Raw genomic sequence first — 12,579 nt, forward strand, 5'->3', positions numbered from 1 at the left:
CACAGTGCTGACGTATCCTTAAAACTTCATAAGAAATTTGTAGGCTAACTCTTTTTAATTATAAAATATTTTAAAACAAATATGTGATGTGTGTGTATGTGTGTGTAGAATGCAAAAGGTTCACACAATCTGAAGAGAAACCACAGTGTGTGTGCGTGCATGCTCAGTCACTCAGTTGTGTCCGACTCTTTGTGACCCCATGAACTGTAGCCCGCCAGGCTCCTCTGTCCACGGAATTCTTCAGGTAAGAATACTGGATTATTTTGCCATCTCCTCCTCCAAGGGATCTTCCTGACCCAGGAATCAAACCCTTGTCTCCTGCACTGGCAGGGGGATTCTTTACCACTTAGCCACCTGGGAAGCCCAGAGTATGTATATGCATGTATAAAACAAATGCTGATACTCACCTACCTCTAAGATTAACATTTTGCCATTCTTAAATCTATTTCTTAAAAAACAAACAAAACCACTAAAACTCTATATATACCACTAATTCTTGCCCCTCCTTCTATAACCACTTTCCTCCAGTCACTGTGAGTCAGTCTCAGGTCTTAAACTTTCACACTAGACGTTTGTATTCATAAATAATAGATGCTGTTATTTAGTGTGAGTTTACTTAAAAGGCCTCACATTGTGTGTATCGTTTTCAAACTTGCTTTCCCCCTTAACATTATGTTTTAGAGATTTACATATGTTGATTCATGTGTCATTCATTTTTGCTAATAAATTTTTTCAGTAAATCAACGTATTTCCATTTTTAATGCTATTAAAAGGTACAAAGTCCAATAAATACTCTGCATATCTTTCTGTATAATTGTAATTAAAATTCTAATAGAACCTTGACAGGCTGGCAAGAAGTGAAAAAAATAATAGCTGTTTTGGAATAACATGAAGATTAAAAGCAGCTGCCAGATATCCAATCCACAAAGTATGATATTAATAACTGAGTATAATTAGATTCCCTTGGGGGAATATATGTATAAAAAAGAGTGGATATATGTATATGTATAACTGATTCATTGTGTTATACAGCAGAAACTAACACAACATTGTAAAGGAACTATACTCCAATAAAAACAAATAAAATTAGACCCTTATCTTCAATCGACACACAAAAAATAAATTCCAGCAGGACTAAAATCTAAAATGTAAAACACAAAAGTGTAAAGCTTATATATCTTTGTGATCTTAATTTAAAAAAAGTATCAGGCATTACAGAGGAAACATAAACCATAAAAACTGACTACATTAATTTTAAAAAGGTACAAGAGCCAAGCCAGAGGCAGAGAGAGGACACCTTCCAGATATGGAACCGCAAAGGAAGAGTATTAAACATACGTAAGGATTAACAAGTCAGTAAGAAAATGACAAATACGAAGTAGAAAATGGGCAAAGATGATGACTGGGTGATTTATGGAAAAAGAAACTTAAACAGCCCATAAACTGATGAAAAAGATTTTCAATCAAGGAAATAAACCCATGAAATTCCTTAAACTCATCACATTGGGAAAAACAATTAAGTATAGTAACATATAATGGAGGGAAGACATAGATAAACAGAGGCATGCTGTCAGTCATATACACTGCTGTAATCACGCTGGAGAACAATTTGGCCGTTATTCTTGTGAGTTAATTACAGTAAGTATTTCACCCCCTTACCTTCAACAGGAAGCTGAGAGGCAAATTCTGAAGGCAAAGTTAGGAGAGCAAAATCCTGAAGTGCAGCTAGCCAGAGCCTACTCAATGTACCGAGGTCTGCGTGGACTAAGTCAAGTAGCCCGTCTGGTGAAATCGACCCGTTTCCAACGCCCTCTTCTGAACAGGCAGGAGTCTTTAAAGGTTGTCTGTGGTTTTTATGCCTTTCTACAGCAATTATGTAGACCTGTATAAAGGTTACTTTTTAAATAGGAAAATCTTAGACCCACAGGTGCTACAGTATTATTATCTTGCAGACTTACCTTGAACCTGCCTCCTGGACTTGAAATGCACATGATACCAAGAAGGTACACATGTGCAACCACATACAAAACTGGGGTAGAAAGATCCAAAAGCATTATCTTCACTGAGATATGTTAGGGATAATAAACATCTGACAAGTATGCTGCCACATTGCAGTTTACAACCATGACAGCTGCAACTAGATGATCCTGGCACCCTTCTTCACTAAGCCTGGCTATGGCCTTGTGATCCATTTCAATATATGGCTACAGGTAGCCATCTCTGAATTCAAATAAACTGAAATACTGAATATTTTCTTTCAATGTTACCACTAAATGACTTACAAAACATTTACCTATAGACTATAGGTAAGGACTACAGAATATTAAAGTATTCAACATAGTACATAATGTGTACTATCTTATTTATCCATAGCTCTGAAATCCAAAAGCTCTGAAAAACATAATTTTGTGGGCAAAAATCTGGTGACGAAACACAAAAAAATTTATGGGAGGCTATTTATACAGTGTGACTATTTAAACATTTTCAGATACATTATAAATTGTTTCATTATAGATTTTATGGTATTATCCCAAACATCCTGGAGGGATACAGGAAATATGCATCCAAATTTTAAATCCCAATTTATCTGGCTCTAAGGATTTCAAATAATTATGGACCTCAATTACATGGAGCTTGTTGGCTAGTCATTATTTCCACTAAGGAGAGAATAAGAGAAAGTAATGGCTTAAGCAAGAGTATAGAGATTCAAATGATTATAAAAAAAATTATAAAAAAGTAAATTTATAAAACAGGTTACAGAAATTACAGAATATCTATTTGTTCTACTAAAAGCATATGTTTAAGTCATTGAAAAGCTGATTGTTAAAGATCATTAAATCCAACTTATTAAATCTAGGCAGAACTACTTTCTGACTGAAATTTGTCATACTAAATAATGACAAAAACAAAAACTCAACAATCTTCTGGTTTTAATTAGCCCTACTGAAGAAAACCCTTTCTCACATATTGCCTGCAACACTCAGTTGCAATCTGAGACTATATATATTTCACTAAAGTGATATATGAACCAAGACTGGCCAAATCTGATAACTGTTGAAGCTGGATAATGGGTTTACATGAGTTCATTACAGTATTCTATTTACTTCTATATATATGTAACCATTTCTATCATAAATTTTAAAAATTATATGGTTTTCTTCCTGATTAGAAAAGTAAATGAAGAAAAGCTAAGTACTTCCCTCTAAGATCTTTTTAACCCTAGGAAATAAAATGACTTACTTAATATTCAAAAGTCATTTTATGAAAGAAAGAGCTCTAAGAAATATTAAAGCATGTGTTATAGTTGATAGAATATATGAGCAAATCCACATTTCCAATAATTCAGGTTTCAATAACAGTTGATTTCCATTGGCTATGATAAAGTCTCTTATGACTTCCCCCTGCTTGAAACAGCAGATAAGACAACAGGAAAGTACTGTAGAATCCTTGGCCAAAATATCAATTAGCATATAAATATATCTCATGTTGAAAGTCTTCTGTTAACCTTAAACACAGACTTACTTGTGTTTTAAATAGCTAACTTCAGTGTATGGCCTAAGATGTTTATTAACAACTTCCAAAATTCTAGTCATAAATTGAGACGTACTAACCTCTGCCCAGGCTTTTAGCACAGCTAAGATCTCCATGGTAGAAGCACTTTCATTATATAAGTGACTAAGAGCTTCTTTTCCAACCTGAATTTTTGTTAATGATGCAACAAGCAACTGATGAACTCTTCGGATGTCGTTAAGGTCACTTACAACTCCACTTGCTATCCAGGCACTGCAAACCTAGTTTTTTAAGAAAATAAAAGATTATATTTAAAAACTATAAACACCCCCTTTAGGAGTTCAGCAGAGTTCACTCATATCTCAGGAATCTGGTCACTTAAATCATCTTGCTATAAAGAAACCCAGTGGGAGGCTGCTGATAATGATAGTCAAAGCCAGCGTTTCAAAAGAGAATGAGACAGGGCGCTCAGGGCCGGTGCACTGGGATGACCCTAAGGGATGGGATGGGGAGGGACGCGGGAGGGGGGTTTAGGATGGGGAACACATGTACACCCAGGGCTGATTCATGTCAATGTATGGCAAAAACCACTACAATATTGTAAAGTAATTAGCCTCCAATTAAAATAAATTTTTAAAAAATCAAAAAAGAATGAAATCATAAGGTTGAAGAAAGAAAGCTGTGCTAATAAGTAAATAAAGAGTTTTAGATGTTATTAACATAGAGAAAATAAGCCATGACTTGCATAATTGTTTGGATTGACATTTGAATTATATCTCCAATCTTCATTATTTCCATCTTATTATTTTAAAATCAGGGATTAATTGCACCTCAATGAAGATTTTTATTCTTTTGAAGATATCTTTAACTTTTAAAACAAAACATCATTAATAATCCTCCAATGCAAAAAATTTACTCAGTTACCAGGGGCCATCTATAAAGGTTTTCCTGATTGTCACGATATTTCATGAAAATTTATTTTTCCTTTCCATCTACTTATTTAGTTCACATTTCCTTTCACAAAAGATTTCAAGTGACTTATAGCAAGAATACATATAATAAAATGAAAAATTAGACTCAGTACAACAGTTAACAAAAGTCTATGAATATTGAAGGTACTCAAACATTTCCTAAATACGACTGAATTTGAAAAGTTGAAAGAAATGAGTAAAATCAGTTTCTTTCCTTTTTTTTAAATAATTAATTTAATTCACACCAGTTTTGCTTTTATTTCAGACCATTCAGGGCTGGATATTGAATGCCTGACAACACCATCAAGAAAAGGAACTATTTAAAACTGTATATACCATATGGCTCTTAGATATCTGAAAAGATGCTCAACCTCACTTGGCACACAAATCTAAACTATCCCGAGATACCCTTTTTACTCCATCACAAAAATCTAAGTTTGACAACCGACACAGCCGCTGAGAAAACAGGCATGTGCATACAGTGCTGGCAGGGGTTTGAAGTGGTTAATTCTTGTAATTACTCTTTAACCCGACAATTCAGTTTGGGGGAATTTAGCTCCCATACATGCTTGGATCCAGCGAACTGACCCACACAGAAAGAGGGTCAGTAACTGCAGCACTATCTCTAAGAGCAAAAGACAAAAAAAAGCCCCTGTATTTCCATCACCAGAGAACTGGTGACGTACCCAGATACTGGACTACCAAGCAGTTACAGGAAAGAAAAAGTTCTGTATATTTAAAGGGTGAAGAAGAGGGGCAGCTGAGATTAATGGGTGAGTGGACAACTATAACAAAGAACCTTGGTATTAAATACTATCTGGAGAGCTGCTTCCTAAAGGAGGGTTTACTATTTACCTGACATGCTTTGGCAGTGACGTCAGGTGGTGTCTCTGAGGTGAAGGCTGGTCTAAGTGCCGCTCCTACCTGGCAAGAAACGATATGCTCATTCAAGCATCAATAAGTAAGATAGCACAAACTCTTTTCTCTTTTTAATGTTATCTTAAAATTATCTCTTTTTTTTGGTTTTGCCTGCCCAGGATGTCTTTCCCCATTTTTGGTTAACAGCATCTCACTTCTCCTTTGGGGAACTTTCTTTCTCACCCACTCTTAGCCTATGTGGTTGCTATGGAGCTAACAGCACTGTCTGGCTCCAGGGACCCACACTGGTATAATGAAAGCTCTCCTGTAGATGTTTGCTGGAAGTACTCAGAAAGAAGCACTGTCTTTAAAAGACTCTAGATGCTGAGAGCCGTTTTGATACCACTTGGAGAGGGCAAGTTTGAAAAAGAGCTAGTGCAGGAGAAAGCAGAGCCAACTGAAGATTCCCCAAAACAATCTTCTTTTTCTGCTTAAGTGAGTGGTAATTTTATTTCTACCATTTGTAATTTTAAGAAGAATAAAAATAAAACAGAGCTCCATAATATTTAGACTAATATGTAGTTGTATGTAACTCCCATCCCTTCCTTTTCTCTTTCCCTAAACATACACTGACATTACCCGTTGGGAAGATGTGATGGAGCCTGCTACCAACTGGTGAACTGCTCTGGATTCCCTAATTGCCAGTCAACAGAAGCTGCCTCTGAATCATGAGAGGTATCCTTGCATGACTGCTGAAGGACTACATGTGATGTGTGTGAAGTAACGTGATGATTTTGTTATCTTCCTTGTTCCTCCTGGGTTGCTCAATGCACCAGTCAAACAAACACCAGTTAAAAAGATTATAGAACCAGTAAAAGAATCTTAAATTTTCTTCTAAATTCAGGGGAAATAAAGGAGGTTATATCTAGACTAGGAGTAGTAATAGTAACCTGAAGATGAAACATGCATGTAGCCGAAATGGAATGTTAATAATATTAATGATTTGGTGTTATCTTAAGCTTATTTGGATATTCTGTAAAGAATTTCATTATCAAAGCCCTTTATTCGCCATAAATTACCAAGGAGGTTATAATTATGTGACTTAGCATTATAAAAAAACTGTTTCATGAATTATTTTGCTTTTACTTGGAAGATTTCTTCTTCAAACATATACTAATTAGACTGGTGATATATTAACAGAGATACATACACATTTATGTATCAAGAGGTGACAGGCCAATTAGTTTCACAGACTTCTAACCTGGGTGTTAAATAATAAGATTCTCTAATAGAAAGTGCTTACATTGGCTTGATACTGTTCCAGAATCACATGACCTGGAAACTCTGGTTCTGGAATTGTTGCAAATCGCCGAATAACCACTAACAGTGTTTCAAGACCAGAAAGACGGAGCTGGTCACTATGATCTGTGGCAGCCATAAAAGCCATGCGAATTAAGTCAGCAAGATGTAGCACCAAAAAGTCATCTACAGGATTAAAAAAAGAAAATCTTATTAAGAAAAAGAATATGCTGGAACTAAGATTGATGTTAAGCGCTAATTTTTCCTCCTTTTAATTTCATAGGTTAGACTTTTCAAGTACTTTTACAGTTTTACTGTTTGTTACAGACCTTAAAGCTAGATTTACGCACCAGGGCAAATACTCAGACACAAACAACTATCCCAAATCAAATGCTAATACAGCTTTGAAAAAAACAAAGACAGAATCAGCATCCTTTAAACGAATGCTAATAGTATTTTCAATAAAATTTTTTTTCAGACTGTCTGATAAAAGTACGTTAGAAGGTATTTAGGAAACTTTGGGTTTTGATGAATTACGCAGTAGTTTAATCATTCTCTTCATGTCAAGTTGAAGCTAAAAGATAATACTCCTCTAAAAAAATTTTATGTGGTTCTTTATATGGGCTTCCCTGGTGGCTCAGATGGTAAAGAATCTGCCTGCACTGCAGGAGACCCAGGTTTGATCCCTGGGTCAGGAAGCTCCTCTGAAGAAGGGAATGGCAGCCCACTCCAGTATTCTTGCCTGGGAAAGAACCTGGTGGGCTGCAGTCCATGGGGTCACAAAGAGTCGGACACGACTGAACGACTAGCACTTTCACTTTCATATGGACTACATTACCTTACTTTTGCATCTGCTGCCACACACACAAAAGATGGGAGCATAAAAAAAATATTTCTAGCTATAAAATTATAAGTGTGAATTCCTTTCATGCCTACAACATATTACTTGGTATAATAATTCTACCCGGGAGAGACATAAAACAATCATTTAACAGTGTTCCAACAATAAAATGTTTACAGGTGCAACAAACCTTTACCTAAAAAAACATTTGAGACTAATTCAAGAAGTATACTAGTTATAGGTCATACTGAACAAACCAACTCATCTTAATAAGTGCTAACTACAATTTTAATCAAGAGCATAGGAGTCAGTAAGCACACTAATTTTATACCTATCAGTATTAGTACTCATCACAAATAAAAGACTCAAGTTCCAAAACATACTAAGAGCTCATACAACTCAAGGACAAAAAGACAAACAACACCATCAAAGAATGGGCAGAAGACCTAAACAGACACTTCTCCAAACTATATATACATACGAACAAGAGGCACAAGAACAGATGCTCAACACTGCTAATTCTTAGAGAAACAGAAACCTACAATGAGGTACCACTTCATACCAGTCAGAATGGCCATCATTAATTAAAAAGCCTACAAATATTAATACTAATGTTGAAGAGGGTGTGGAGAAAAGGAATGTACCATGTTGGCAAGAATATAAACTGGTACAGCCACTACGTAAAACAATATAGAGGTTCCTTAAAAAACTAAAGAGCTGCCATATGATCAAGCAATCCTATTCCTAAGCATATATCTAGAGAAAACCATAAACTAAAGATACCCACACCCCTGTTTTCATAGCACTATTGGAAACAAGTGAAATGTCCACTGACAGATGAATGGATAAAGATGTGGTATATACACTCAGAAGAGTATTATTCAACCATCAAAAAGAATGAAATAATGCCATTTGCAGCATCATGGAATCTAAAATATGATACAAATCAACCTATCTACACAACAAAAACGGACTCACTGACACAGAGCGCAGACTTGGTTGTCAAGGGGAGTGGAAGTAGGGGAGAGAAGAAACAGGAGTTTGAGATTAACAGAGGCAAACTATTATACATGGGATGGATAAACAACAAGGTCCCACTGTACAGCACAGGGAACAATACTGAATACTCTGTGGTAAACCATAATGGGAACCACAATGGAAAAGAATATGAAAAAGTATATAAATATATAAATGTGTGTATAACTGGGTCACTTTACTGTACAGAAGAAATTAACACAACACTGTAAATCCACTATACTTCAATAAAATTAAGCAAACAAAAGACAACTAAGAGGCTCAATACATGCCTGCTTGAAAAATAAAATAGAAATACCTAATTCATAGTCTCAGACAGGGAATAACAACATCTTGCCTTGTGATTCTTTTGTCAGGTAAAGAATATTTACAAGGCATTGAGATATGAGCATTGTGTCTGAATATATGTGTTTAAGTGAATTAAACAATAATCAATATGTATTTAGGTAAAAATAATAAAACCGAACAATAAAAGGTCAAAGAAGTCTCACAAGTAGGTTTACTTTACATTGAGGTAGACTCAGATGTTTTCAAGGTAATGTCCATGGAACCAAAATAATCTGTGAGCAAAATAGCTATATTTTGCTATACTTAATAGTTCTAATAAAATAAAATTTAAGAAAATAAAATTTGGGAATGCACATACTCCTTTCCAAGAATGTGACCATTCTCTATCAACTTAATGTATCACATTATGCCCACGAAACAAAAGTGAATGCTGATTTAAGAAGCTCAGTCACTAAGGATGTATTTGAACGTCAGGAATGTACTACAGGCACACAGCGCCTCTGTGTGTATCACTTGGTCTTTTCGCGGTTACGCCACTTACTTCTTGAATCCTTCTTTTTCAGGTCCTGTGCTAAAGCAACATCAAAATGTGCGCTGTGTGCATTTTCACACTGGGTGATTATCCTACAGACGCATTCAGCAGCGAAGACTCTTGTAGCCCATCGGGGATTGGTGAAAGGGTAAGGCCTGCCGTCACTTCTGCTGGTCAGGACTGAAGCGTCATCCCCTCTATCTCCTTCCTCTTCTTGCATTGTATCCACACATGTTACAGCTGCAAAATCTTTTATCAAGGGAGAATACACATGGTTTTAATTGGAAGATACACTTACAAAGGGTACACTTATCAACGATGGAAGATACACTTATAAATGACCTTAAGTACAGATAATTACTGTTCATCAATCATACATCTTTTAACAATGTAAAATAATCATGTCTGATGACTACTGATAACAGTGGTTACCTCGAGAAATGCTAAAAAAACTATCCTTAAAAAATGACGAAGCCGTTTAAGTATATTTAAAGTGAAAAACTGCACATGATACTAGAATAATTATCAATCTGCTGTATGTAGATGGATATACTTAAGGAAGCACAGAATTCTGTGGTAGGGAGTATGGTGGGCAGAACTAGATATGTTGTTTTAACACTGGGCCCTTGAATGAATTTAAGAAGGTTCCTGAACCCACAAAAATGTCCAAAAAATACCTTCCTCAGGATAGACCCATTGGTGTATTTACAAACTCAGATTATCCAGATGACTAGAGCCAGTAAGTAAGGAATAATTTTCCTTTAATATTATACTAATTTCCAACTTATTAACTATTTAACTCAACTTAAAATGTAACTTATGACATAAACCAACTTGTTTTTCTTAAATTATCTTTTATGTCAACATTTTTTGAGTGTGATACAACAGATAGCAAAGATGTTATAAATAAAGTTAAGGCAAACCCTGTCTTAAAACATCAGTGGAGACTGAAGACATCAATAGAGACGGAAATGTATGTTTTTCTAATAAGAAAGGATAGAGGTAAACTACAAAGGACAAAAAGAATAAACAATGAAGTAAACTGAGTATTAAGTTTACAGAGTGACTATAAAATTTTAAAGCCAATAGGCTACCTATCTATGCATTTGTAGTTTTTCTTTTAAAGAAGTCCTTTTAAGTTCTTAAGTAGTGGGGACAGGAGAAAACATCAAGAAAGGAAAACATGTACAACATAATGGTGGAAAGAGCAAGTGTAAATAACTGAAAATATCAACAAGAACAGAGGTAGAGAAGAATACAAAAAAAAAAAAGCAAGCCAGAAATTTTATAGTACCTTTCTTCCTTTGAGACCAGAGCTACATTAAATTATAAGGCTTAGGTAACTTGAGAGCTACTGAAATATAATGAAAAGTTAGACATTAAAGTCATGCGGGCTAAGGTTTGAATATGTGTGTGTCTTTGGGAAAATTACTTATCCTTTGCCAAGTTTTGTTTTCTCTTGTGTAAAATGGAATACTACTGCTTACTCATAAGATGGTTAAAAGAGTAAATGATACACAATATGTATAGTACTTGGAACAGAAATGGTTTCTAGCTTCTTTCTTTCTCACTCTCTCTCTTAGTCCAAAGGTACAAATTTTAAAGACTCTAACACAATTACAAAAGGAAAAAAAGTAAGCTTTAAGTGCTGGACTTAAACACTAGCATTAGAATCTTCATTAAAGAAAAGCAACAGTTTTACCCCAATTATCCAAATTAATAAATTAGCACTAGCAGACAATTTTATATAATGCTTTTACTTTCAGTTTTATTATGTTGGCTGGTAATCAATCACCAGTACTTACCAGCTGATGCAGCGAGTACATCTTTACAAAGCTTTAACCAAAACGAAAGTTTATCCACTGCCATAGATGTGAGCATATGATTTAAAGTCTCTTTGATATCATGGCATAATTTCCGATCTGTTTCTTTGTCAAGTAAGGTCAGTAAGGCCCCTTCAAGGCCCACTTCTCTGATGTTGGCATCTGACAAGAAGAAAATCGATGATCTAAGTAATACAGAAAACAAAACTGCCACATGAGAGGCACACACATTCAGTGGTTATTAAACATATTACATATGCAAATATATTCTAAAGAGCTGGGCCACAAAGGCACCCTCGTCTACCGAGGTCTGTTTTAGTTCACAACTAAAGTCTGGTTATTATTCACAACAGTGCAAAGTTATTTTTTATGCAATGTCATTAAAAGATAAATCTCTGAGTTTACTAATGTGTTTTCCTTAAATCAGGTAAACATTTTAACCCGATTAGCATGCAATACTTCTAAAAATTTATACAATGTTTCCTGGAATGCTTATCTTCTCTTTAAAGTAAATTCAAATAAACAATCATAATTAAGCATTACTTATTCTAGTATAAAGGCTTTAAATTTATTAACATGAGAGTAAAACTCCGAAAACAACTATTATATGGAGAAGAGTGTTTAACTACTACAACTAAGCTACAGTGAATCTAAGAATACTATTGAATTAATATAAATTACTACACAATATTCTCACTGCAAAGTAATACATCATCTCAAAAAAGAAATATAAGCTTTGATCTAGTATCTATTTCGCCTAATTCTGGAAATATAAAAAGAACAAGTACATTTTCTTGGGAGGATTTAACTCATTTGGCAATTATGAAAGCACTTAGTTTCTAAAGATTATGCTACTATTAGACTACTTAAAAGAAGAGTTATCTTTTAAAGATCAGAAGGAGGTGGTAGGAATGTTTCTGATTAGGGGTCTGAAAGTTAGAACAGCCCAATGTAATGTGTGAGTCCTGACTGGATCCTAAATTTGGGGGTTGGGGGTGGGCATGAGGGGGAGGAAGGAATTTATAAATGACATCTTTTTTTTTTTAGTAAAACAGGAAATTTACGTGAGGCCTGCACATTCTATGAAACTACTAAATGTTGATTTTACTAGGTTTGGGGTAACATGCGGTCAAGTAGGAGCATGTCCTTCTTGAAAGATGCAAGTAAGTATTTAGGGGTAAAAGGTCCATGATGCCTGCAACCGCTTTCAGATGGTTTGGCAAGAGGTTTATATGTTATTTTGAGAGATACACAAAGTAAGTATTACCAAGATACCACACAGGTAAATCTATGTGTTCACTTGCATATTTCTTCCTACTTTTCCATGATTTGAAAAATTTAAAAATTTTAAGAAGGAATTATATAATAAATTCTTTACTATCTTACCCACATAGCTTATTCAATAATTATGTACCAGCATAT

At 34.9% G+C, this 12,579-nt stretch overlaps 1 protein-coding gene and 1 long non-coding RNA gene across 5 annotated transcripts in view; one reads left to right on the plus strand and one right to left on the minus strand.

The window, feature by feature from the left end:
* The window catches only part of HEATR5A (HEAT repeat containing 5A), a 93,987-nt gene that overhangs the window by 14,234 nt on the left and 67,174 nt on the right, over positions 1 to 12,579 (minus strand). For all 4 annotated transcript variants that reach the window (XM_065905842.1, XM_065905841.1, XM_065905838.1 and 1 more), the window contains exons 24-29: positions 11,140 to 11,319; positions 9,344 to 9,583; positions 6,643 to 6,824; positions 5,337 to 5,405; positions 3,612 to 3,791; positions 1,660 to 1,882 (exon numbers count right to left, since the gene is read on the minus strand). In XM_065905842.1, the coding sequence (XP_065761914.1) occupies positions 1,660 to 1,882; positions 3,612 to 3,791; positions 5,337 to 5,405; positions 6,643 to 6,824; positions 9,344 to 9,583; positions 11,140 to 11,319 (1,074 nt within the window). The remainder of the gene's footprint in view (positions 1 to 1,659; positions 1,883 to 3,611; positions 3,792 to 5,336; positions 5,406 to 6,642; positions 6,825 to 9,343; positions 9,584 to 11,139; positions 11,320 to 12,579) is intronic.
* LOC136146855 (uncharacterized) overlaps positions 5,423 to 12,579 on the plus strand; it is a 29,862-nt gene continuing 22,705 nt past the window's right edge. The window contains exons 1-2 of the long non-coding RNA XR_010659086.1: positions 5,423 to 6,074; positions 9,366 to 9,482. This is a non-coding gene — a long non-coding RNA (uncharacterized lncRNA). The remainder of the gene's footprint in view (positions 6,075 to 9,365; positions 9,483 to 12,579) is intronic.

This window comes from Muntiacus reevesi, chromosome 15 (assembly GCF_963930625.1).
Source record: "Muntiacus reevesi chromosome 15, mMunRee1.1, whole genome shotgun sequence".
In the NCBI taxonomy this organism is placed as follows: domain Eukaryota; kingdom Metazoa; phylum Chordata; class Mammalia; order Artiodactyla; family Cervidae; genus Muntiacus; species Muntiacus reevesi.